Source organism: Epinephelus moara, chromosome 24 (genome assembly GCF_006386435.1).
Source record: "Epinephelus moara isolate mb chromosome 24, YSFRI_EMoa_1.0, whole genome shotgun sequence".
NCBI classification, from domain to species: Eukaryota; Metazoa; Chordata; class Actinopteri; order Perciformes; family Serranidae; genus Epinephelus; species Epinephelus moara.
The window spans coordinates 41,858,569-41,885,519 of NC_065529.1; the positions used below are offsets into that span (position 1 = coordinate 41,858,569).

At 40.9% G+C, this 26,951-nt stretch overlaps 1 protein-coding gene across 2 annotated transcripts in view; it reads right to left on the reverse strand.

The window, feature by feature from the left end:
• The window catches only part of arhgef10la (Rho guanine nucleotide exchange factor (GEF) 10-like a), a 167,089-nt gene that overhangs the window by 119,932 nt on the left and 20,206 nt on the right, over positions 1-26,951 (reverse strand). The window contains exons 3-12 of one of the 2 annotated variants that reach the window (XM_050038812.1): positions 25,057-25,084; positions 14,559-14,722; positions 12,287-12,382; positions 12,056-12,183; positions 10,687-10,782; positions 9,874-9,982; positions 8,658-8,758; positions 6,347-6,424; positions 4,905-5,084; positions 3,658-3,774 (exon numbers count right to left, since the gene is read on the reverse strand). In XM_050038812.1, coding sequence (XP_049894769.1) covers positions 3,658-3,774; positions 4,905-5,084; positions 6,347-6,424; positions 8,658-8,758; positions 9,874-9,982; positions 10,687-10,782; positions 12,056-12,183; positions 12,287-12,382; positions 14,559-14,722; positions 25,057-25,084 — 1,097 coding nt within the window. The remainder of the gene's footprint in view (positions 1-3,657; positions 3,775-4,904; positions 5,085-6,346; positions 6,425-8,657; positions 8,759-9,873; positions 9,983-10,686; positions 10,783-12,055; positions 12,184-12,286; positions 12,383-14,558; positions 14,723-25,056; positions 25,085-26,951) is intronic. The other variant, XM_050038813.1, reaches the window with a different exon arrangement.

Sequence of the window (26,951 nt, forward strand, 5' to 3'; positions counted from 1 at the left end):
TTTTTCTTTCTTAAACAGGAAACAAACTGAATGTGTTAGTGACTATTTATAATATATTTACAGACCCTTGTGACCAACTGTTGTTGACAAATTACTAAGATAAAAATAGACATACATCTAGTTGCGATATATGAATCAGGAACATTTTACTTTTTTCACTCTAAGACATTTTTCTGGCAATGTCACCTACCTTACTGAGTAGAACTGCATTTGTTGCCAGGCAACCTTATCAGCAAAGCAAGAAGCCTCAGCGTTTATGCTGGAGCTGATGGAACTGTCCCTTATGTAAATTTTGGGTTAAAACACTTGACACCTTCTTTTAATGTCAAGAAAAATGGGAAATGGGCAAGGCTGGATATGTCATTGGACCTCTCAAGTGGACACTTCCCTCCACAGCTGATGTGAACTAGATTAGGCCTATGACTCCTCCAGCAGGCTCAATAATAAGTCCTGCCATCCAAGTACCAGCCGCCTCCACACAAGCTCTCACCACTGAACTGGATAATGCAAAACTACACTGTATATGTACATATACAACTTCTAATGCCCAAATCAGACCAATGATTCGCAACAAGACAAAACTGTTTCAGAACGTAGCTGAGAAAAGCTGCAGTAGTGTGACCTCGACTCAAGCCGGCTGATGATGTCACCTGCAACTCAGCTGGTCAAATTGCCGATGGCTGGTTTTTATAAGGTAAAGCTTGTCACCTGTTTCAACAGCCAATCGGCTTGTGAAGTCAGCTGGTCAAGTCAAAATGACCAGAGATGACGCGTTCGCTTGCTGCGGCAAGTGCTCCGTCCCCGCCCAGCCCTCTCTTTCCGTGCTCACAGTGTGCCATTGTCAGACGGTGGGTCCCTGCTGCCGCTTGCCATATGTGCTTATGCCTCCCCCAGCTTCCAGCTTCTTCTTATCATTCTATTCTATCAAAAACAGCTGATTTACACTAGGGGTGTAACTATACACAAGCTTGGTTAATACCCCGGTTTCAAAGTCACGGTTTGGTGTGAGTTCGATACAGCAGGGGGGGAAAAATGCATAAGGATACGTGCCTCTCCATTTATTTTGAAAAGATGGGACTGCATGTGTTAAAGACAAACAAAATCCTCGTGCTGGGGACTGAAACAGAATTTTGTCCTCTTGCCACTTTGATGAATTACTGTAATTGTAAAAATAAGGATGAATTATAACATGTGTGTATTACACTGTACAAACACTGAACAAACACTCTTCCAAAGGGTAACAGGTCACTGGCTATTAAACTGAAAAGCATCTCTTATGATATAAATTTGAAATACAAAATAAATAGAAAAAATTAAAAATAAATCTCATGCATTAGGAGGAGTGTTACGGTTAGCTGCACTGTGGAAGTATGCCAATGCAAATGCCAATTGCTCCAGTAATTTGTTTTCTCCCATTCTGCTTTGGCACCTAGAGTGCTTGAATGCACTGGGATAAGGAGTTAGGTTCTAATTACTCATTCATTCCTCATCTTGGTGATCACCACATTTGGGTGATGCAGTCACATGTGCACAAGCAGAGCAACACCAACACATCACCCTTGTTTCATACACAACTCTCTTTCCTTTGTTGCTGTAGCTGACTGAGAACCCACAGGTGGGTCTTTCATGTCTGGTGTTTGATTTCATTCGCTATAGTGTGACTGACTCCCACAACAATCCGCTTGTTGTGCTTATCTTATCACATGCTATCATCTTCCAAATGGAACTCACACTTCTAAAATTGGTTCCGCCTTACGTGCATCAATCTACATGCCATGTTTTCGAGCAGTGGCTGCATGCATTGAACTGTGACCTCCATACTGTGACAGTTCGGTACAAATCCACAAACCATTACAGTCCTAATTTACACTGAACTCACCAAGAGGCTTATCTGCAAATGCAGCTCTCATATTACATCATAATGTCTGCAAACTGTTCTCAAATACTGAATTTCATTTCATTTCATGGTCACTATCCTCAAAATCTGCCTTGCGTGCTAATGGTCAAGTACATGCAGTCAGTGCCTGCACAATATTTTAAAAGCAACATAATGAAGTCTGTCATTGATTCAGTGTTGTTTCCAGTCTGTGTCTGGCCAATTTATTACTTGGTTTGTCTTCCCATTGTGAGTGAGAGCTCCAACAGGCAGCAGGAGAGACGGAGGAACCTTTCAACAGAAAGGAAGGGACACATGTTATCTGGAGTTACATGCAGGGCTGTCAGCTGTGTGATCTGGTTCTGTAAATCAGCACTACAGCTCAATGATCCAGGCCATACTCATGCATGAATGCTGAGCGCACAGGGAATTGTTAAACTCAGCACATTTAAATAATTCGTTGGCACTCTCCGTGCACCCTGGCGCTATTTTTTCTTGTTCAAAATGTTAGGTAAACAGAAAAATGCATCTTGATTGAAGTTGCCAAATTTCCACTTTTTCACATAACCACCAAATTAACCAGAAATGTTGCAATTTCTTCCTTTTTTTGTTTTGGCGAATCAGCCTGTTTGGCATTCAGTCATTTGCAGAGTTTTCCATGTTTCATTAAAAGACTTGTGGTAGCTTTTTTAGATTTACTAAAAAACTAGAATTACAGCTTGAATGTCTCTGCCAACAAGTCAAGCTAAAGTTTATATCCATGTGTGTCAAGATTCATATGTTGCCATGACAGGAGACACCACTTCAAATATATATGTTGCTGCAAGAGAGCTACTAAGTCCAAAATGTGGATGCTTCACACACATCTTCCCCTGGCAGTATAGAGGATCTACACAATCACCACAGTTTCAAGGTTGGCACCTAAAATCAGTGTCACCAATTCAGTATCTGACCAAATGTCTGCCCTTCTGATCCTGAGATATGGAGTTGAAAACATTATGGTGTCACAGTAGAGTTGACCTTTGACCTTTTGGATATAAATGTAATCACTTCATCATTTGTCGTATAAGACACTTGTGAAAAATTTTGTCGCAATTAGTCTGTGAATTCTTGAGTTATTGCCAAAAAAGTGCTTTGTGAGGTCACTGTGACCTTTGATCACCAAATTCCAATCAGTTCATCTTTAAGTCCGAGTGGATGTTTGTGCCAAATATGAAAAAAATCCCCTCAAGGCGTTCTTGAGATCACATTCACAAGAATGGGACGTACGGACAGACAACCCAAAACATAATGTCTCCAGCCACAGCTGTCATCGGCGCGAAATAATAAAAACGTCTGTGCATAGAGCAGCCTACAACTGCACACCAGTTAATGTCATGTTCCAAAAATATTCATGTGATTAACATGAATGCAGGACATTACCTGAACAGTCTTGAACATTTCAAGGTTAGACACAGCTTCAATCTATATGCCAACATTAGTGAATACTAAATTGTAGACAACCTATTTCACAAAATCAGGACACACTTTAAAACCATCCATGAACCCAATGTAAACAGCAATTGTGTATTTTGTGTAAATAAACACCTTTTCACACACTAAATTATTTGCCTGTCTCTTTGGAAACCTGAGAAGTACAGTATGTATTATCAAAGTCTTCAGCTTAGGGGCTTTGCTAAATTCAGCATCTGCTGAACATAAAGGAAAACAAACAGAGGGGCTAAAACACACTTTGATTTAAAAAATGAGAAATTAAATTGTGCTCCTGGGCTGAAGCTCACCTTTAGGAATTCCAGAAACGCTGGTTTGGACATGCATGCCTTTTTAATGAGCGCCATGGCATTAGTGAAGTTGTTCACGTAATCACTGTATACATCCAGCACCATGGACTTGGAAAACTGTGAAAGCAGAAATACATATATTTATGTGAATTTGTAACAACATCCCTACAATAACAGGGTCTGCTCTGCCATCTTTGATAATCTTTACACCGGCATCTGCAAACACAGTCATGTAATTTCTTCTGACATCTCGAATGTTTGGTCAACCGTACTGTTTGCAGGGCAACCCGTGGGTAATTTCAATGTAAAGAGAGGCAAGAAAATGGCCATTTAAGTATAGTGCTTTAAAAAATTGGTTTGTTTACCATCCCCAGTTACCGCAACACCCTTCACGAGCCATTTAAGAGGTTGGGCAAAGAGGAATGAGGTGGCAGAGTGTGAAAGAGTGTGTGTGTGTGTGGGAGGGGGTGTGTCTGTGGTGCGGTAGACATTTATTCTCGCTCCTCAATTAAACCCACACCAGGCAGCTGATAGTGGCAGTTTGAGGAGTGGTGGGGAATTAGCAAACCTCATGAAGGAATTAACCCTCTTTGCTCACAACCTCCTTCAGGATCCTGCCTCTCAGATACTACTACAAGCCCTGCAGGTGCAGATACATTGTCTCATAAAGAAGGGGCAGCTCAATAAGGAGTACAGTCCCCGCACCTTCCGTTCCCAGTATGGTCTCATTTGATAGTAAGTCTTGGGGTATCAATGGAACAGCCCTGTAATGGCCAGCAGAGAGGGAGAGGGTCGAATCAGCGCCTCTAATAGGCAAATAATGAGCGGACCTTATGGATGAGCACACTGCAGAGACTAACAACAGAAAACTCACACTGAACGCTATTGTCCTAGTGCCAAAATTTGCAAACACGTATCCCAGAGAGCATTGGATGCAGTGGAGATATTCATCACAGCTGTAATTGATTCCATGTTTGGGGTAAACTATCCCTGTTTGCTCAGACTAAAGCCTGTAGCTCATTAGAACTCTAGTAGCAGAGATTGTGTTATACAGTTAGATAAAACTGCCAAGAAAAATAGGAGTTCCTTCACCCTGAATGTAAGTCTTTGATTGCATGTTAGACAGAAACAAACAATGCACACAATCACACACATATATATATATATGTGGCAGCAAATAAGCCTCCGGATTGCATTTCTATTTCACAGATATGAGGATACAAACATGCACATGCACGCACACTAACCGAGGCAACAAATAAGTCTCCGATTTTCTCACTGCTGTCCCACTCTGCCACACGTGATGCCAGTGCAATCTGAAACATGGAGTGGCACTGTGTGATCTCCCTCAATCGGTAAAATATAGGCCGGATCTTCCTTGGACTCAAGATGCGTGGATCAGCTCCCATCAATGGTCTCTGGTATTCCTGGTGAGATTGCAAGAGAAAATTGGGTTTTTTATTGTTGTTGATATGTATGTGCGTATTTGTGTGTGTGGGTGGATGCTTAAGATGAATCAGCAGTCCACCTTCCTTAAGCGTCTCTTCTTTTCAGTGCAGCATAAATAGACAACTGAGGGGTAGCAGACAAATATTCTATGAATCGAGGAAAATGAGGAAATGTAGTCACAGTGCCTGGAAGCACATCAATCCAAAGGATTCACCCACAAAACAGCATTTGCCACTAGCAAACATGTACAGAACTCAAGGTGACTTGTAATCATAAAAGCCAGAATAATAATGGCAAAAAGCAGCTCCCAGCAGAGTTACAGATGCAAAAGCAACGTGGTGAAAGAGGCATTGATTGATTCTTCACTCAGCACTCATGGGGATATTAGCATAGCCTACAGAAATGAGTTGGCAGGTTCTTTGTGGACAATATTGTTTGTGAAAGCCGGTAAACATGACGTCTTTGAATCTGAACATGTATAGGTATTGTGCGCTACCCAAACGTGAGAGATGAAAACGCTATTTAACACCAAAAATGTATCTATCTGAGCAACAGCAGTGGTAATTTTTGTTGATGTTTTGCAAGTCTCATTTCCGCAAATCCATCACAGCAAATGAATCATCAACTGAAGGAACACGGACGGGCAGCACAACATGAACAACTGTTGCAATCTGTTTTACAGCAATAATGACAGTTAGAGCCCTCAGTGTCTAATTGTGCTTGTGGCCTTTCATCTTTTTATGTTATCTGTCTGGAGAGGCTGCGTTTACCACTTGGCTGGACTCTCTGAATAACAAGAGAGATTTCAAAAGAGCTAAACCTCCCCAAGTATCACAAGCAATCATGTCACTCGACAACAAAGGTAGCGTATTGTATCTTGACAGTGAAAGATTTTGCAGTGCATAAGGAAGCCATTGATTGCTGCTGATTCCATTTCAGTAGGCTCCTCTTATTTTTCTGTGATGAGGAGATAACAAGTCTCCTTCTCCCCACTAAAAAGAGAGATTAAAGAGGAGAGGCTGCACCCCATCCTGCGCCAGCCTGACAGTCTCTCTCTCCCTCTCAGCATCTGCGCAACACCGCAGAAATGAGGACGGCTGTTTTATCAGGATTATTTATGCTGAGACACCTCGGTAATTTGATGGATATCGCTGCTTCTCTTTTTAGCGTAATTCATAATGGCTAAATTGTGAAGATATTGCATGTGGCAGAGGAGGACAACGGGGACTCAACAGCTCACCTGCAAGATTCTCCTGAGAGACTCCAGGTAGCTCCGCTCGCTCTGAATGATGGAGCCGAGGATATGGCGCCTGACAACCTGCGTAGACAACAGACCAGTCAGGAAATCTAGCACTAAGAAGACATGATGGGGCTGCAGTGTGCGGTATGCTTTCAGTTAAGCAGTGCAGGGTTGATGGATTGCACTATAATCATGTGTTTGTCACAGGAGGAAAAAGACTCAAAAAGGAGTAGGTCTGTTTGAACAAGGCCTCCATCGGAGTTCTGAATCATTGTATTTTCTGTGACATAAAGAAACGGTTGTTCCTGCTGTTACAAAACACACTGCTTTTCCAAACAGGATAAAAAGAAAAGAGCATATAGATGTGTTAAAACACTGAAAGGCCTGGAGCTTTATCTCAAGGCTACAGGGTACAGAATATGTTCACACAGATGCTAGACATTAAAGGGGAACTCTGGTATTTTTTAGCCTGGTCTGTGAGTGACACAAGTTTTGATATTGGTCCAGAACTGGGAGAGAGTGTTGAAACAGGCTACAATGTAATGCTCAGATTGTTATTTTGAGTATCTTTAAACATTACGGAAAGGACCTTCTTTACCTTTCGCTTGCTCAGGTCTGTTTTGAGTCCAAGTCTCACTATTGAGAAGTCTAAAATCTCATGACATGTAATTTGTTACAGGAAGAAAACATAGAGTTAGAGTTAGAGTTAGAGTTAGAGCTAGAACTAGAACTAGAGTTAGAGAGAGGACTGCTGGTTGTTGTGTTCAAGGACAGAAAGCAAATCTTACTCTTGTCTAAAAGATTGTTAATATTATGGCTGAATATTAGGCTGATTTCGAGAATGTAAAAAAGTCCATGAGATTTCAGAGTGAGTCTTCATCTTTAAGTGAGACTTGAACACAAAACAGACTAAAACAAGAAAAAGGTACAAAAAAATATTTCACTTCTCCGTAGGGTTCTTTCCGTGACGTTTAACGAATCTGAATCTATCAGTGGCAAAAGCTTGCATTTATAATCGGGCGCTCCTGCTCAGAGTGGTTACATCGACTATTTTTTGAAACTGGTCCCTCAAAACTGGACCAATTCAAAAAATGGTTGTTCCTACGAGTCACTTAGACACAGAACATTGGAAAACAGCAGAGGTGCACACTCAAGTTGCATGACTTTAACTCAGATTCATGTCAGATTTGATGACTTTAGACACGACTTGACAAAATCAAAAAGACTTGTAACTCAATTTGGACTCCTATGATTCGTGAATTCACTTGGACTTGAGCCTTTTCACTTAAAAACACTTGATACCTTCCCCGAAACCCAAAGATGTAGTAGTTATTTAAAGTATGTTATCTAAAATGTGTGCCACAAATCAATTCATTTCCCTTTATCTCCTAAATCAACTAACATAAACACTATTCATTCCCATCAAGTCATCACCTAATTCCCCAGAAGATCCACTTTGTTTGAACCAATCTGACAGCAGCCAGTCAAGTTGCAGGAGAGAACCATAAAGAACTAATGTGACATTACTTAACAACTGGAAAAAAAGATACTAGTACTACTTTAATATAATGTTCACAGTGCCACTGTGCTCAGCAAGGCAGCCCACATGACAGAACAAACAACATGCTGTCTGCACTTCCCACCCCCAAACTAAAGTATTCTACTCCATTGAGACACACTGGGAGGCAGCTACGCTAAGCTAGCTCGTTGTCATTGTCGTTGTCAAAAAAGCTCATACTTTATGAGGTTAGTTTTAATAAACGAATTTATTAAAATAACATGAAATGATCAGGATGCCTGGTAGGAGGCCCCGGGGGGGAGACCCAGAACACGCTGGAGGGATTACATATCTCTTCTGACTGGAAAGCGTTGCTGGGTAGCAGAACATCTGTGATAATTCAGCCTGCTATGCCTGCTACCCAGCTTTGTATAAGCGGTTGAAAAAGGATGGATGGATGAAATAAGAAAAATAAAAAATTAAAAAATCAATCACTCTAGTATTTGCTGTATTGAATACATACCGAACCCTGACACGACTCTATCATACTGAACCAAGCTGCGAATTCTGTGAACTGTTACACTGCTAAATGATATCAAAAATAAGCTTGTTCGCTTACTTGGGACTTGAGTGCAAAGACTTGAGCCTTACTCATTATTTGGAAAACAATGACTTGTTTTCACCTCTGGAAATTACAGTCCAGGTTGAAAAATGCCGCAATTCCCCTTTAGGTGCAGTCTATGTTTCTAAATAATAGTAACATTCAGTTTGGAGAGAACAGGAAGAAATGGTTGCAAAAAGTGTCAGGTGCACCTGGTGGCTGGTCAGCCCCTCTGGCATGGGGCTCAGCTGTGGGGGAGGATGCTTCAGTTCTGACATAGCAACATCCAGGTATCCTGCATCGTCCTCCTCTTCTGCAGACATTCAGAAATAAAGGAGAAACATACAGAAAGGTTAAAAAGAGAAAGAGGCTGTGTGTGTGTGTGTGTGTGTGTGTGTGTTTGTGTGTGTCTGAGTGTGTTTGTGTGTGACAGAATGAGACAGAGAGGGAAAAACAGAGAGGCAGCCTTCAGATCTCACTGCAGCTGGAGACACAATGCGACACACTAAGTTTATTACCTCGAAAATATGAAGAGATTTCTATACTCTGAAACAGAGACAGTGCGCGAGAGAGAAAGAGCGAGCTATGGAGAAAGACGTGAAAATGAGAGGCCTTCGGAAAAAAAAAAACTATTTTCAAAACAATACTGTATCTCTGTAGGAGTAAAGGAAGCACACAGAAGTGTGTCTGGAAAAACACGATCCAACACATATTCATTTCTGCATTGGCACAAAGACATTTGACAGTCTCAAAAACTTCACCCGTAACCATAAAGACACAGATACCAAAAGCCTTCACCGTTCCAATTAAAGACTTTGGAATGATAACAGAGGATTGGTGGAAAAGAAATATAATGCCGCGCAGATTTCCCTCGATCAACACCTAAAAATAGCAGCACTGGCCTCTTTACCTCTTTGTGATGGCTCGGAGATTTGTTTGAGACGTGGGTCTGGTATCTATGGTTTATGGAGCTGCTCGATACTCCATTAATGGATGGTAATCTCTCGCTATTGTTTGACAAAAGGTTCCTATAACAACCTATATTGTACCGCATGAGTTGCTTCATCCTCCTCTCTTTCACACATCAAAAACTTAACTCGACCACATTGTCTGTCTTAAAACTGAGAAAGCCTGCCTGTTTTATTTATTATGGTTATAATCAGCTGGATCTTTCTTTTTCACAGTGCTTTCATTTCTCCCTGAAGAGATTTGTATAAAGAGAAGACTTTCTACTCTATCTGCCTCAAACACTACTTTGGCTTGGCTAGCTTTGCACATAAGCAACTGCCTATAATTCAAAGAGTCAACTGTAAGGAGTAAAAGCCCAGACTTCATAACCAAAACCCATTATTCAAAATAGTTTAACTTTCATCCCAAAAAAAGCCAGCTGACCAGCATTTACAAAGTTTTCAGACTTCCCTGCATTACCCAATTGATCTTTCCTCTGCAGGAAGGAAACTTTTCGCATGACGGCTATCTTGGTCTTTTCAAGCCCATCCTTCGTTCCGCTTCTTGCCGCCTTCATGAGCTGCTGAACCTGGTTGGAAGGAGCACACAGAAACAACGGAGGAGTGTTAGAGTGCGGGGAGTGTGCCATGCTGCGGAGACTTGATAACCTACGGTGTTCCTCTGGAGAGCGATGGAGAGAAGTGGCGCTCGGTGGGCTCATCATGAATCTCGCCATCTGCGACTCCCTGTGGGTCGCTGTACAGCCTCTAATCAGAGAGTCTATGAGCATATCATGGGGAGATTATGGTAACAGAGTGAGCTCCACATCAGAGCTGCACTGCTCAGTGTGGGAGAATTCACTTGACCACAAACTCCACCCCGGGCATGACTCCACAGACCAAGAATACACACACGGTGGTAGTATTTTTAAATGGCTCTACTTCAGGAAAGTAGGTCATTAATTGGGGGCAAGTTGCACTGGTGTTTATGGAAGTAAATATGCAGAATATTATTTAATAATTCATGTGTCCCATAAATGCGTCATGATATTAAACCAGGCAGGGGAAAAAGAGAGAGGCCGACAGAGTGTCTCAAAGCAAAGTCACAGTCCAAAGGAAAGCAGGGAAGGATGGTGCAGAGTCAGTTAAGCCTTTGAGTCAGCTGAGCACACAGCGCAGCATATTTCAGCTCTGGGTGATCATCAATCCTATTGACAAACATCTAGAGGAGTGATTTGAGCTCTGCGAAGAAACAGTGTGATATAGCTGTGTTCGCTTGCTGCTGGGGATATACCTTGATGTCATAGTTGTGCTTGCCAGACAGCTTCATGGCCAGTTCACGTTTGGTCCTGGCACAGCGTTCCCTCAGCCGACGAACTTCAGGAGAGAGCTACAGGTGTTGGACAGGGACAGGCGGGGCATGAGGGGTGGTGGGGGCGAGTTGCGTTTGGCCATGAAAGGCAAAGAGAGACGGAAAAAGTAGGGGAGAGGAAATAGAAAAGGGGAAATGGAGGCAAAGTGATCAAGGCAAAACAAGCTAAGCAACATCGGGAATTAATCACAAGCATAGACAGTGAAGGCTCAGAGCGCTGCTTTGGTCAAAGAGGTTACACTGTATGAGACTAATGGACGCTGATTTAAAGGAGGATGAGCGGGGGGAGAGGGGTGCAGGCAGTTTAGGGCAATTATTAAAGAAGCAAACTGTCACAGCTCTCCCAGGCTGCTCGAATTAAGCAGTGAACTGAACAAGAGGAAAACTTCAGGTACACTTGGTGAAAAATTAATCGTGCAGGACTAATTAAAAACGATGTGTTTCTGATGAAGGCTGCGCAAGCCGGAAAGTGTTGTCGGGCCCTAAAAATCAAGGTTACTTTATTATATTAATAGTTCAACCAGTGCAGCTGAATCCTTCCTTTTGTTGCCTGGGACAACCACGCCAAGAGAGTGGGGGATTTTCACACCACACTTTCCTGTAATTACCTGAGCAACTCATTTTCAGTCCTGATGCAACAAACATTTTTTTCCCTTCGGTCCACTCGTTTCTCAAAGCATTAATTTAACTCAGGATTTCCTTGGATTACAATGGAATTATACCCATACATAATGTGTAAAAATATGCAATGGTAGGTATAAATCTATACATTAATAATGATTCAACTCAGCAAAATACTTTTTTATTAGTATGACTCCGGATTTTCCCTATGCCTGCATAGGTGCATGCACGTAAAAGGCTGGTGAAGCGTAAAGGAAATGCAGCACAGTGTGAATGTGCACACAGTGCCATCATGTGGAAGACTGACACTGTGTAGCTGCGCCGCACAGCACTGATGAGCAGCATCCTTGGCAGAGGAGAGGCAAAGAGATCTGAGGCTTTTCAAACACAGAAATGGCTCTTGTTTACTTTCATCCCACAATGAAAGTTTAAGGCCTAGACAGCCTATTATACATTTTTCATGTTCTTTATAGTTTCCTTCCAGTTCTATACATTAATAAAGAGGACTGCGACAGAGGAGCAGGAGGATGAAATATTCCCCTTGATTATTTTTAAAGTGCTGGAAACCAACCAAAACAACCTGGCCGGTCATGTAAAATAAACAGAGATGATGGTTTGTGTGAGATAAGCACACACACAGAGCATGCATCCACACACTCGCTAATAGTACCTTGCTCCGTGTGGGTTGTTTGGCCTCGTTATCAGACTGTTCGTCGTAGCTTTCAAACTCACTGGAGCTCCACCCATTGTCTGCATCCAGGGGACCGCTGTCTCTCTGAACATCTTCATAGATCATATCTGCAAAAAACACACACACATATCCCATATCAGAGGCTCCACATCAAGACTTAGGATGGGAATAAACATCCTAAACAAACATAATTCTGTCGCAGCTACTAACCTTCGTCGGGAGAGAGGGGGTCCTCGCTTGGAACATCATCATAGATCACCTCTGAAGCCTTCACCGTCTGTGACTCAGCTTTAGCCACACATAAAGCTGGCAAAGAAATCCGGCAGCATCAAAGTAAACAAACAGTGTTTTTAAATAGAAAAAGAGTGGTGCCTTCTATCTTTTATCTCCCTCTCTGTTTGATAGTTGCACCTCCTGTTGTTAGATCAGTCTTTTACATTTCTCCCCAAAAAAACAACACACACAAAGATATACACACACACAGCTCCAAACTACATTGCCTGAATCCTTTTGGCACAGCAGCACAGATAAAAGACGCCAGATCTTCTTGCCTCTGGTTAGGAATTTGCACAGCCTTTGAATATTTACATACTTATTGTATCCTTTGCATTTAAAGGTCTTACTTCCTCGCGGAGATCTGGCATGTCACCTGCGCATATTGCCATAATGGCTTTGTCCGTGTGACGCAACATGATTGTATCCAGCTTGTTTGAGCTATTGACCCATTCTATCTCCACGCTCAGCAGGATTTGTCATTAACTGCTTTGAGAGTGTTTCAGCCTAATTTAGCTCAGTGAGCTTTATTGATTTGGTTTTAAACTGTGATTTGTCTGTAACACTTTGGCCTAAGCCCTCAACAGCAACAATCACTGTTTTCAATTAATCTGATTGGAGATGTGTATTCTGTCATGGATTATTCAGCAGAGTTCAGCCCAAAAACTTGAAATAACCTTGGATACAATCCAGGAGATGAACAAAGAGCGACTGTTTTGCTACAAAAGAGGATTAGCTACACAAATGTTCTTTATATATCGCTCACTTTCCTATGCTTGTGCATTCAGAGAGGATTCAGAATAGAGAAGAAAACAACTGGATTTGGGCTATCAGCCTGACTATCAGCATATCTGCAAAGTGACTGGGCCTCTTGGGAACATGGCTTGTTATTTCAAACATGGTAAACCAGAAGTTTCCCGCTGTGTTTTCTTACTTACTTTTATTTAACTTTTCTCTACAGCAGCACAATGACACCCCAATAAACTCACCCACAGTTCACAATGACACCGAAGGATATTAAAAGGAAAAGACACCGCTATTATGAACATATCCTCGTCGTTAAAAATGTGAAAGAGAAAAAAAAACGTAGCAAAGCATTGGCAATCAATGTCAGATAACGCCATTAAAACGTGCCTGGACTGCAGCGGAGGAGTGAAGGGACATGATTGCTTTTACAAACAGGAAATAATTATTCATAATGATCCACATAAAGTACATTTGGTCAAACTGAAACAGAGGCGTTCTACACAAACAAATTTGCCCTCCACAGCAGGTTAATATGCAAAATATTTCCTGGAGTCTGGTGTTTGAAAACAAAAAGGAAAGAGTCCCGAATGAGAAAACAAAAACGCAGCATTGCAGTAAGATCAGAACAAAAGTCGCATTAAATTACATTGTTTTAAGTTACCTTGCTTTTTCAACCATCTCTATTATAATTTCAGACATCCAGGAGAGCGGTTTAATTTCATTATTCAGTTAGTTTAAATATACTATACACGTCCAAAATGACAGCAGAGGCCTGTGTGTGAAAATACATCAGAGGAGTGGGACATGAAAAAAAAATAAAAAACGTGCAGCATTGCAGGGCTCCTTTACATCTCTCATTTCTGAGCCACCTTCAAATAACTGCAGCACTGCTGACTGAGTCGAAATCCAAAAGCAATTTTCCCTCATGGAAATGGTTCTCTATTGATCCTCATCCTGAATTAATTGGATTCATGTCATGTCTGTGTAGAAATCAAATCATGCCAGGGAATATGTGTGCGAGAGCCAGTGCTTATTGTGTCATTACGAGTTCAAATGTCCGTGTATTTGTGCACATGGATGTGTCCATACATACGTATGTGAGCCTGGCGTCTTTCACCATAGAAATCAATGAACCATAAGATGACCGTAGGCCTGTAATATGGTGCTCTTGCCACCTTTGATCAAGGTCAAGGGATGCGTTGTGCAGTGCTAACACAATACTAGTGCTCGGTTTATACTGCCAGTGTCATTGTGGTGTGGTCCACAGTACTGTTTACGCAACTGTGGAGGCCCAATTGGTTTTCTAACACATCTGTCCACAGTGTGAACACTATAATACATAGATGGGATGAGCCTGAATCCCAAGGCAAGCTTAAATTTAATCTTTTTTGGGCTGAAATTGAACCCTTGATCTACAATATAAGGTGCATCACTTCCCTGTCAATATAATTTAGTTCTGTACCTTTGGAGATGTCCCTCGAGCCGGAGCTTTCCTTGACGATTTTTTTCCCGCGGTCTCCTGAATCAGTCGGCTTCTCCTTAGCTGGCGGCGCCACAGGAAGCCCCTGGAGCTCCTCTCCCACACAAGGAGCTGAGGCACTGGGCTCGGCTGCTGCTGCTGAGGCCCTGGAAGGTACCCAAATATTGGCACAGTTAAACTAACACCGAGTGCTGTGTGCCTCATTACGAGTTAATTTCAGTGAGAGGAAGGGGAGGCAGAGAGGCTGGAGGTGGGGGTCAAAATAGTTCTCCGCTATCCAAGCATGCAAATGCACACTCCCTAAAGTCTGACGGAGCACATATTGCTGCTGTCAAATTACTGTGATGTTTTTGAACTTTTTTGGAAGCATGAACACTGTTTTTCCATACGGGCAGCTGTGGAGTTTTACCTTCACCCAGGAATTGAAATTTGGAGGAAAGTGAGGGCATGGGCCAAAGAACGAGATAGCAGGTTCATATGAACAAGCTTCAACAAGTATTACACTTGGTACACAGCAAATATTCAGTGTGGCTCAAATATTAGTCTTATTTATTGTTATGTTATTAAATTATTCAGCATTGTGCTGGGGTATTTTTTAGTTTTTCACAATTTCCACTGGATTGAATAAAAATGATGCAGCACATGAAAGGCCTGTGTATTTTGATGCAGTTGTGGGGTCAGATACAGATGAAATATTTCACAACATTTTCCAATACCAAAAAACACATTTAGAGGACTGTCCACAACACAATCGCCTAAAAAATATTGGCATTGTCGCTGCAAACCATGGCTATGTTACATTTCTACGTTATTTTGGTGAGGATACATTGAAACTTAACATTTCAACAATGCTATGGTTAAAGCTTGGTTATGTTTAGGCACAAATAACACTTGGCTATGGTTTGGATAAGATCACGTTTTGGCTTAAGATACCTAGTTTCGTGGAACACAATGGCCGCTGGAAAAGCAGCGATGTCTTGGTAAAAAACAAACACTTTTGGGGGCTAAAACTGTAACAGGGTCCCTATAAAACAACCAGTTTGGTAGTTTGTTGGTCTCGAAACAGTGATCTGAAGGCATAACGCCATTCCCTCCACCTCCCGAAGACAATGTCAGTTTAGAAGTGTTGGTACGATACGTATGAAACGTACATTTTCCTCTGGCATCTGGGCTGTTGTCCAGCGTTGCTAGTACGGGCTCTCTGAGTGCTTTCTTTATCTTTTATTTTATTTTATGCGTGTAGTTTATTTCGTTTCTACCCACATAGGACTTTTCCCCAACAAGTTGTGCTAAAAGTGACAACTTCAGCTGTATGTGGGATAAGTTGCACTGATCTACTTATTCAGAACTTTTGCAAATCCACGTGTTCAAAAGAAATATAATCACACCTACCATTTGTTACTTGAGTTACTTCACTTGCCCCCAAGCACTGTCAAATCATTACGTGTCATGCCTGCGGCTTACCATAATCACCGCTGGCTTTTTGAATGAAAACATGCCCTGAACCAGCTATTAAAAAAACAGGCTGACATCACAGGGGAAAATCTTGTTGACACAGCTATCACATGGCCTGTGTTGATGCTGCCAGTGTGGGATTGTCCTCCCCCACATGACTGATAATATGACAGGATCCAGTGTGTAGGAGAGTCCCATCTACACTAATTAAATCCGTCCCCCTGCTTAACACCTCAGCAAAGCTTGCAATGCCAGCAGCAGCAGCAGCAGCAGTACCAGCTCAGAGTGATGGGCAACTTGCAAACAAACAAGACATTGCAGAAAAATAATGTGCACAAAATGGTGTAAATTTGGAGCCGTTGAGGCGAAAGCCTGGCAGACTACATTAGAGAGGCAATGGAAGTAGACTATCTGTATTCAACAATCTTGCAAACCATTATCTTTTCTTGTAAGGCACAGCACCAGGTGAACCGTGTACTATGAGTCAGAAAGAAAGGAAAGTATGCCCAGAGTAAACAAGGCTCGAAAAGACACAGTCGGTAGTTTGGAGCATCTATACACAGAATACTGATAGGCAAGATTCACTGCATGAGAATAATTTAGATAGTGTCAATCAGAAAAAAAATATTTCTACAATGACTTTGAATTTCTTTAGCTATTTCAGCAAACCCCAGCAGTCTTGTCTCCAATCTGGTCCACAATGAAAAGTCCCAGGGGAAAATAATAGTCTTTTCTTTGTATCATCAGATATAAGTTAGCTTCTAATTTTGATATTAATAAATTCTGATTCTGATTCAGTTTCTCCCAAACCCCCTCCTGAGGACAAATAAGGAGCAAAAGAATAAATCAGCAGGTGTTCTTTTGCTGTGTTCGTAGGCTTCCCAGAGGTTTTTCAACATTTAAAATACAGAGTTGAGACTTATACTTGATCACTGGGACAAATTTCTGAAATTGTGCAGGCTCATTTATGAGTTTTCTTTTGAATCTTACAGTTATTTCAAGAGCTGATTATTTTAGACCAATAAAGATAAAGATAACAGAGTGAGGAAGGAAAAAGAGCAAACAAGATCTTAAATCAGGATCTGGCTAAAACAGGAGGAAGGCTATGTCTGAACAAGGAAATGGTCAAATTCATACTGATGTTTTATTAAGCAAAGTTATGTCTCAGAGAAATAGGCTGAACAAACAAGAGATCTGATTTCCAACTCTCCTTAGAGCTGCAACAATTGCCTAGATGCAAACTGTACAACTAACTTTGATAATCGATTAATCAGTTTGAGAATTTTTTTTTTAGACAAAAAAGTGTTAATTTTCTAAATCCAGCACCTTAAAGGTCCTGTTTGTAGGATTTAAGTAGATATATTGGCAGAAATGGAATAAAATATAATAAGTATGTTTTCATTTGTATATGATCACCTAAAAATAACACATGTTGTGTTGTTGTTGCCTTAAAATGAGCCATTGACTACAGAGGGAGCAGGTCCTCATCCACAGATTCTTTCCACCACCATGTTTCTACAGTAGCCTAGAACGGGCAACCCAAATACTGGCTCTAGATTGGGCCTGTGTTTTTACATCGGCCCCTCCGCGATTAGCAGTATCAGAAAAAAACTGATATCTTTACATGAAACAGCTTCATTCTGTGTTTTTACAGGTTTAAATCACCAGGTCCAGAGTTGCCTCTGCGGATAACTCGGCTCCCGGTAAAAACCTCAATGTCTAATGTATATTAGCAGGTCTCCAACGAGCCAAACAGTGTAGAGAAACACTGATAGGCCTATATGTTAATATAATGTATTATTCACCTAGTCTGTTCGTCTAGGAGACGAAGAGACCCCTGCGGATAATTCAGCTCTCAATAAAAAACCTCCAAAACAATGAACAGTGAAGGAATCCAACCAGGGGTTCGCACTTGGCATATGGGAGAAGTTTCAGCTGGCTGCAATGTGCAATCCTCCCCTTTAGATGCCACTAAATCTTACACACTGATCCTTTAAATGTGAATACTTTCTGGTTTCTTTACTCTGTGACAGTCAACTGAACATCATTGGGTTGTGGACAAAACAAGACATTTGAGGACGCTCTCTTGGGCATTTTATAGACCAAACAACCAATCAATTAATAGAGATAATAATCCATAGATTAATCAACAAATTAAATAACTGTAAAATATAACTATGTATGCAAATATAACAAGTATAGAATTCTAAACATTATAAACGTTACATAAATATAGTCCTAGTTCTGGCTGTGTTTGTGCCATGCTCTCCCTATTGTGCTATAAATGCCCACTACATATCTGGGAATAGACGTAACGGTCTGCCAACATGTCATATTAGAGCTACTGATAGTAGCTATTTGGTTTTGCTGCGGTGTCAAGCTGCAAAAGAGTGTAAAGTATTACACCGCTGCATTCTCTATGATGCTGCATCATTCATCTCAATCTAAAGAACAAAAACGATCTCAACCCACATGAAAACAATATAAAGAGCTATTTGTCAACACATTCCTTACGATAAATTGATCCCTTGTCATTAAAATTGCCTGTGTGGAAAAAGAGTGGAGCCAGAAGAATGGCGATATACAGCTTGTGTGCCCGACTGTATGCATTCATGTCAGGCGTGAGTGATTTGAGCAGTGTAGCAATCGATCCAGGCATATCTTTGCGCACCCCTTAACAACTTATCTGTGCCTATAAGCCCTAGTGAGTCATATAGCTCAGGGAAAGAAACAGGAATCATCTTTCAATGCAAATGACATAGCCTGGGGCAGAGCACAGCCTAAAGCAGAGGCTGCCTGAATGCAAATCTCGCACTTCCATCTGTGTCCATTCCCTTCAGCTACTGTGCCAGGGCAGTACTACCTGCCGTAGCTCCACCTGTTTTGCCCCCTGGTCTCTCATGAGCATAGCTGTTCTTTATAACTGCACAGGCATTGTGCTGACCATACTGATGGAGCTCTATTTGTCCTCAGGTCATAAATCTCCTCCACAAACAAATGCCCACTCCTCACATTGAGCCATTCCCACAATGCACCCAGTGTTACCGCCTGAAGTTCTTCTGTACATGAGAGACAGTAATTAGAACTCAAAGTGCCTGCTTTGTGGCTTCTCATTATGTTTGTATTCAAATTTGTTGCTAATGTTTTCACAGTATCTCCTTTTGCTTTTGCTTTCACAGCACATCCAACTGAGGCCAGTACAACAAGGTGAGGGGGTCTTCAAAAAAAGTGGTTGTGAAAAATAAATGTGCTCTGTGAGCTACATTACAGGATTTTTTTTTTTCACAAGGGCAAAAGTCTAAAGTTCTGCAAGGCTGCAAAAGGGCGGAAAGGTGAACTGGAACAAAAAGTAACTTCGATGATAGGGGGAAAAACAGCTGAAGTAAAGTTAGACTCTCTAAGGTTAGAGCTCTGTGCACACAAAACAGAAGCATACATGTCACGTTGTCATGGAATCTTTTGTGTTAATCTTCTCATTGCCGAGGCTCCATGCAAAGCCTTTAATGAAAACTATCTGTCAAGGGGTAAAAAGTGAAGTCAGAAGTAAATGCTGGCAACAAACACTGCAGCGCGCATAAAACTCACAGGAGGGAAATGCTGCCTTGAGCCTAATAGCTGTAACGAGCTGATGTGCTGTCATTGCAGTGTTAAGAAAAACCCATATTTCTGCAATAACAATCGCAAAGTAATTTTGGCAATATTATTCTAAAACTGCTGACAGATCTGGTGGATGTGCTGACAGTCTTAACACCTTGATGGCGGAAAGTGCTATTGATAGCTCTTCTTTAAAAGGCAGAATATTGACTAAACCAAAGTGGAAATGTGCACTCAGCAGAAATCTCCCTGCATGAGAAATTGCCAAGACCTCGTTGTGACTCTATTGCACACATGTGACGCATAAGCACACACAAATGCACACAACACACACATATACTGTACACACACACTCACACCTGTGCATAATAAAGGCCGCTCTTTTCAGCACAGGAAAGCCCACAGGAATCCAAACCCTGAAGTTCACAGACAGTGGAGGTTTCTGAACACACTTCCTGCAGCAAAGGCACAGCTGGGGGGCCTCACCAAAACCAGGAACTCTGCATGGTGTCATCCAGGAGCGCAGGAGACGGATGATTCTAATAAGAATGTGTTTCTGCAAATATTTTTTTTTTTTTTTTTTTTTGTTTAGCTTCAAAAAGTATGGTAAATATAATGTTATAAAACAAGGAAGGAAAGTGTGTAAAAATATGTGTAGCATGGTAGAAGTTCACATGTCTCTCAGTATGGCTACCACTATGGTTGTGTATTAGACAGAATTGGCGATATGATTTGTATCATGATGTCATTATTCAATATACTGCGATACTTAAAGCAAAGTAGAGTTGTGCTGTATTCCACTTCCTGCAATGATGATATTGCTAAATGATTGATTTTTGATTGTATTTTTTTCCACCTGGACCTTTATGCTCTAACATATCTCCTCTAATCCTCACGCTGTAACCTGTGACAGGCTGTTATGCTACTATAACTAGGGCACATTCACATATGTCATTTTGTTGAGCAGCGAGGGTCAAGTAGGTTTACATTTTTATGAGTTTTATGACAAAATCACTTGACGACACCGACTCCTGTGTGCACATGGCCAGAGAGGAGAGGGAGAGATGCTGCGCTGCTGCCAGAGGAGCCGCTGAATGAGTTCCCTCTGAGCGGTAACTCACTAAAAGAGTCTGAGAAGTCCGGCGCTGTTCATAAAACATTCAGGATGCCACAGTTTATTCCACACTACTGAAGCTGCTCCTCTGTTTGGAACCACTGTGGAGTGAGTTATAATTTTGCTTTCAGCCATGCTCGTTGTTGCCGTGGGTGACAGTCGGTGGCGGACTTGCATATTCTGTTGGACGGTGAGTCTCAAGATGGAAGCAAAAAATTGAGGTGTTTCCATCTTAAGTTCAGAATGGTTAATGCGAAGCTTACAAATCACTTCATTCACATTTTCTGGCTCTCGATTTTGTTTGGTTTACAGCCAAGGAATAGCCAAATAGGCACATTTGTATTCTTCTTGCTAACAAGTGCAGACATCTTTCCTGCAGGAGTCAGGGCTCCATGGGTAATTATGTACAGCGTCTGACATATGCTAGCATGTTGTTCTGTGATATGCTACAACAATACAGTGAGGCATAGAGAAACCAAGAGAAAAGAGTTGAACACTGAATATAGTACACATTTTAAAACAGGCATTTCATAATTATCTTACTGAAAACTATAAATGCTAGCCCTGTGCCCATTATGACTCTGCCTGTTTCAAAGGCCTGTGTTCTTTGCCAGCAACATGTTAAGTTGGCGTGGAAGAGTCAAATGGCTCAGGAGAGATTACAACACATAAGAATCTTGTGATTTGGGGGTTTAAACACAACAAAAAATTAACCACTGTCACTAATCTTTGCATGTAAATTAAACTGACAGTGTTTTCTGGGAGATGATACAGTATGACAAAACATAGTATAGTGATACTCAAGTGTATAAATATGTTTTTATTCACATTTTATCGATGTCTGGTGGTTCTAGCAGTTCAGATGTGCTCTCCCTGTATAAAGATGGTATAAGTTTCACAGCTAAAAACTGTATAACAGCCTTCATTTCATTTTGTTTTATACTCTATTGATTGCTGAGATTCCATTCTTTCAAATGCCCTGACTCGGTTCAAGCAAGCTAAAGTATGCTTTGGAAAAAACTGACTCTGTCTATCAGCTCCAGGGCTGCTGTTCTGTAGGTGACTTTGACTGCCAACCTCCTTGTGGAGGGAGCAGGCAAAAGACAGTTGCAGTAGAGGAATCAATAAACTATCACATTATCATTTACTGTGCTGGGGCCTTGAAGCAAACTGCCTTCTTGATTGTATGAAAGATGTCTGATTGCACCAGGTCTGGGGTCATTTCACTCATACATCTACTCAGCCAGAACTGTATACAGAGACTACAGTTCAATTCACATTTCTAATAATACAGCCTTGGAATACCAGTTGGCTTTTAAAGGGACATATGATGCTTGTCCTTATTGTCTGTCACACACATATATACATATAGATAGATATAGATATATATGTATATGTATACACACTCACTGGCCACTTTATTAGGTACACCTGTTAAACTGCTTGTTAATGCAAATACCTTATCAGCCAATCATGTGGCAGCAACTCAATGCATTTAGGCATGTAGACATGGTCATGACGACCTGCTGAAGTTTAAACTGAGCATCAGAACGGGGAGGAAAGGTGATTTAAGTGACTTTGAACGTGACATGGTTGTTGGTGCCAGACGGGCTGGTCTGAATATTTCAGAAATCTACTGCCGCTGGTGGCTGCTGGTGGTGGTGTAACTGGAACTTGTGTAGTTGTGTCAGTTGTGCAGCCCCTGCCTGCAGCCACAATACAGAGATGCTGAAATGTGAAAGACTGCGGAAATGCTAGCAGATTGGGCTTTTTCAGAGGGGGGCTTAAAGAGACAGGCACCAAAACGAAGCGCCTCAGACAGAGGGTGAGTACATGCGTTCCAGCACAGGCAGTATGAGAAAAATAAAGTGTTTTTGAACGTTAAAGCATGTAAACACATTCCAGTAGAAACCCAAAACACAAGTATGGACCTGAAAATGAACATGTCTCCTTTAATGTTTCCAAATGTTGATGTGGGACCTCTCATTCCTAAATTCTACAAGTTTTAGATGTCATTTCACCCAAATCAGTAAATGAAATAAATGTTCACCCCAGCAGTGTAGAACCATGCAGTTTGTTTCATGTGCAAAGTTTTTGAGATATTCGTCTTTTAAAGGCTCAACACACCCACACAGCCAGGTGTTTTCACTTAATCTGTGTGATAAGACGACTGCTCGAGTTGAAGGTGGGCGGACCCGTGCTGGGGAATTATGTGAGGTCCATGTACTATTAAGAACGATAAAAGTGTAATTATTTGTCCCACCCTAGCACGTGCAGCAAAGCTAACAGGAGATGAGGGAGCTGTCACTCACACAGTCAAACATGCCCACACAGGCCTGGAGAGGGGTCTAATCAGCCTAGATAATTGGAATCACGTGAGTGGGTGTTTGATAAGTGCGCAGGGCTTGTAAACTTGCGCCACCACCCAAATACAATGAAGATGAATGAGATTTAATTTGTGCTACTCAAAGCAATACAAATTGACATTTGAAAAGCTAAACAGAAATATGTCTCTCCAGAAGCTTGATAATCCATTTACTTTAGAGCAGTATTTCTGAAATGGGGGTGCGTCTACCCCTAGGGGTATTTTGGAGTAATGCAGGGGGTAAATTTTCTTTAAATGCTAATTTACAAAACATTATTCACCCGGAACTAGTATTACGTGGGACCTCTAGTAATTTTTAATAATTACAGAGGTGATCAGTGATCTTAATCCCATACAAATCTGCCACGTTCGTAATTCGTCAAATAAAAAAACACCACAAATTTCCAACTAAATTCTGTAAAACACAGAGGTCATGCGATAATATCAGTATCCAAACTAATCGGCATCTCTATGATTTGGAGTCGTATTTAGGCTTTCTGTGCTTCTCTGTGCATTGTCTCTGCCTCTGTCCCTGTCTAGAATTACGGAGGCTATGTTGGCAAATATAAATGAAAGCTCTGACAGCATTTTGGGTGTAATAGGCTCATCTGGCAACAAGGCACAGACACCCAAAAAGCAAGCTTAAATCAATTAGAAGAGCAAACTCTCGAAAGATGGATAACGTGACAATGTGTGGCAGAATCGGTTCTGTTTGTCTAACCCACATTTAAAAGAAAAAAGGAGGTTATCACCGTATATAACCACAAGCGGTACCATGTAGTTTTTCTGTGTTGTGTAGAATGGAGTTAAAAATGACTGTAATGATGTCAGTAAATAAGAGTAACATACAGACTGCTTATCCTGTGCAAATGCACCGCTTAACACACATGTAGGGGGTAACTTCTAAATCACATGAGGTCCTCTGATAATACTAGTCTAAGTTTTTGTAAGGTTGTTGTTTAGTAAATCAGACACTGATGGTGCAGAGCTGCATTGCACCTCTATATTCAGGCTTTTTTTTCCTACCCACAATGTTCTGTGCTGGTCAGAGGGTACTAGACTGGCAGAAATATTTCAAAGGTGGTACATTATTGAAAAAAGTTTGAGAACCACTGCTGTAGAAAATAGTTCCCATAGGCTTTTTCCAAGGCAGACATTTTCACATGTCACAGCAGGAAACGCACAGGTGTTATTAATAACAATAATTAAAACCACATTTCATTTGGGTGTCCCAGGTTAGATTCCCTGATATTGTAAACCCTATCTCACTGAAACTGCTTTACAGAGACACCTAATTGAATTAAGCCATGAGTGTGATTAGTGACACCTGTCTTTTTCCTGCAAAATGTTTGCAGTGAAAAAGATCTAATATTTCTGGAACAAGAATATGCTGTTAGCTTTTTTCAAATGTCATTATTTAATGCTCTGAGCATCATAAATTAACTTCTATTTCCCCCCAGTGTATTGGGTGGAAATCTTAGAGATGCCTTTCTTAAGCAGAGGAAACTAGCACTGATTGCATGGCTACATATCACTGTGGTTACGTGGAAAAAATATGTTGTTTCCTGCTTGGGTGACTGACTTTCTAACTTAAATTCATCTTGGCACTGCATAATACAATACAAGCAAGGCACGTCGTGTTATACTGTAGGCATCATAATGAATAAGGCAATCCTGTGATTTCCCTCTAGAATTGTATCAGCAACATCACTCTCTACTTGACATTACCACTCGTCACTGTGGGTGTGACACGCCATCTGGCATCTAAATGTTGTACAAATAGATGCGGCGTAACATCACGGTATCTCATACCCACTGTGGCGTGTTTGGATGGAGTGTAAGCATGACATTATCTCAGACATAATGACATAACACTGATGTGGCGTGTTTACTTTCTCCGCCGCCCTTTAGTAATTTTCCCCATACTGTAATAGAAATCAAAGGCAACTTACCCACTGGGTGACTTGATAACTGGAACATCTGTCAGAGTGAGGAAACAGCAACCATGAGACAAACTATTCCAAAGCAAAGGAAGCACATAATTGAAAAACGGCAAATGCAACTTAGTCAGAATTTTGAAAAGGCAGCTTGAAAGACTGTGACTTTGTGTTTTACACAGCTGAACTTCTTAAAACCAAACTTGCTTACATGGAGGACACCTAAGTCTAAGACAATTAAGCAGATGGTGTAAGGTAGTCAAGACGATTTTGCACGGTTGTGCTGTATTTTCACAGCACAGTACAAGGAAAGCACTGTTAAACAAATGTCATGATCGATTTCTTTTGGACCCCACCATGTAAACTCGTGTCATCTGGTGAGGGAGGGCTCTGAATCTCGCCTGCTCTCAGCCCTCGATTACATAACAGTAACAGACCTCCACTAACCACTACTATCAACACCCATAATTCCCCTACGCATCCCCACAGCCCACTTAGCGGATTACCACACAGACTTGGTAAAAAAGCTTTTTAATTAAGCATTAATCGCTTCACTTTGTCCAACAGAACTTCTCCAAGACCTAAATCTCTTTATCTGGGCGTGTAATTACCAGGGCCTGTTTGGCAACGTTAGCCAGGTAGTAAATATATCATACTTATATCTACATAACTTCATCCAATTAAGGGGGAAGTTAACTCTGTTCTGTTTGCCCGTGGCAATAATTAAATCCTGTTAGAGAGAGATTAAAACCACAGACAAACTGAAGTCACTCACACAGCATGTGGCTATGGGAAACTGATCAGATATATTACCAAAAGAAGGAACATACAATATTAGAGACAGTTTATCAAAGACAGATTATTGTACAAAAACTAAGTTGGTTGTGCTTCAGTGATAGGCCTGGCGGCAATTTGATGACAGCACATATGTTGGGAGTATGTAGCGTGTAGGTTTTGGTGAAAGTACAGCAACTTTAACCCCGTCTCTACAGTAACAAAATAAAGGCTTACTAAATTTGAGCCAGATGGTGTCAAGCTGTCAAAGTCCACACCCATCAGCAGAACAAAATAGCCTACATTTAGTCATGTACTATATTTTAATTTAATTTCCTGGTATCCAGTATTTTTCCATTTTTCAGATGAGCCAAAAACAAATTTCCACTCTTGTGGAAACTATGATTACCGTTTATTTTTTTCGTACTTTAGTTCAGTTTTTCCATTTTGTGCTTACATTACTTTAAACTCTGCTACATTTATCATACTTGTCACACCACTTATATTTATTTAGCAGCCAGTTATATTCTATTCTTCTTACTTTACTTCAGTTCTTCCATTTTGTGCTTACATTGGTTTATGTTCTGCTACATGTATTGTACTTTTCACACAGCTTACATTTATTTAGCAGCCATAGTTATTCATTACTTATTTATATCATAATTTGAATCCAAAATTTATTTTCAGATTGTAAAATATGATTTATTGCTCATACAATTCATTTTACCACTTGACAAACAGTTTATGAAGTATGTATGTTTAATGTACAAAACAAATAATGACACATCTAACATAATGTACCTGCTATGTCACAACATTAAAATACTCCTACAACAGGTCAGTGTGTCAGAATTATTAAAACAAAAAATACATTTATTATAATATAAGAAAGGCCATAACTTACATTAATATGAATACTTCTGATGCCAGTGTTGGCCATTTGAGTTTTGTAATTTTGTGACACAGTTAGCTACTTTTTTCAATGGCTAACTAATGAAGTGTACCTAATAATTTATTAATTTATTAATTCATAGCTCATTGCTTTACAGTAACTAATATTTTGACATTTGAAGTGTTTTGTCAACTTTCTTACCAGAATTTGGATGGAAATGTTGATATCATTTTGTATACTTCTG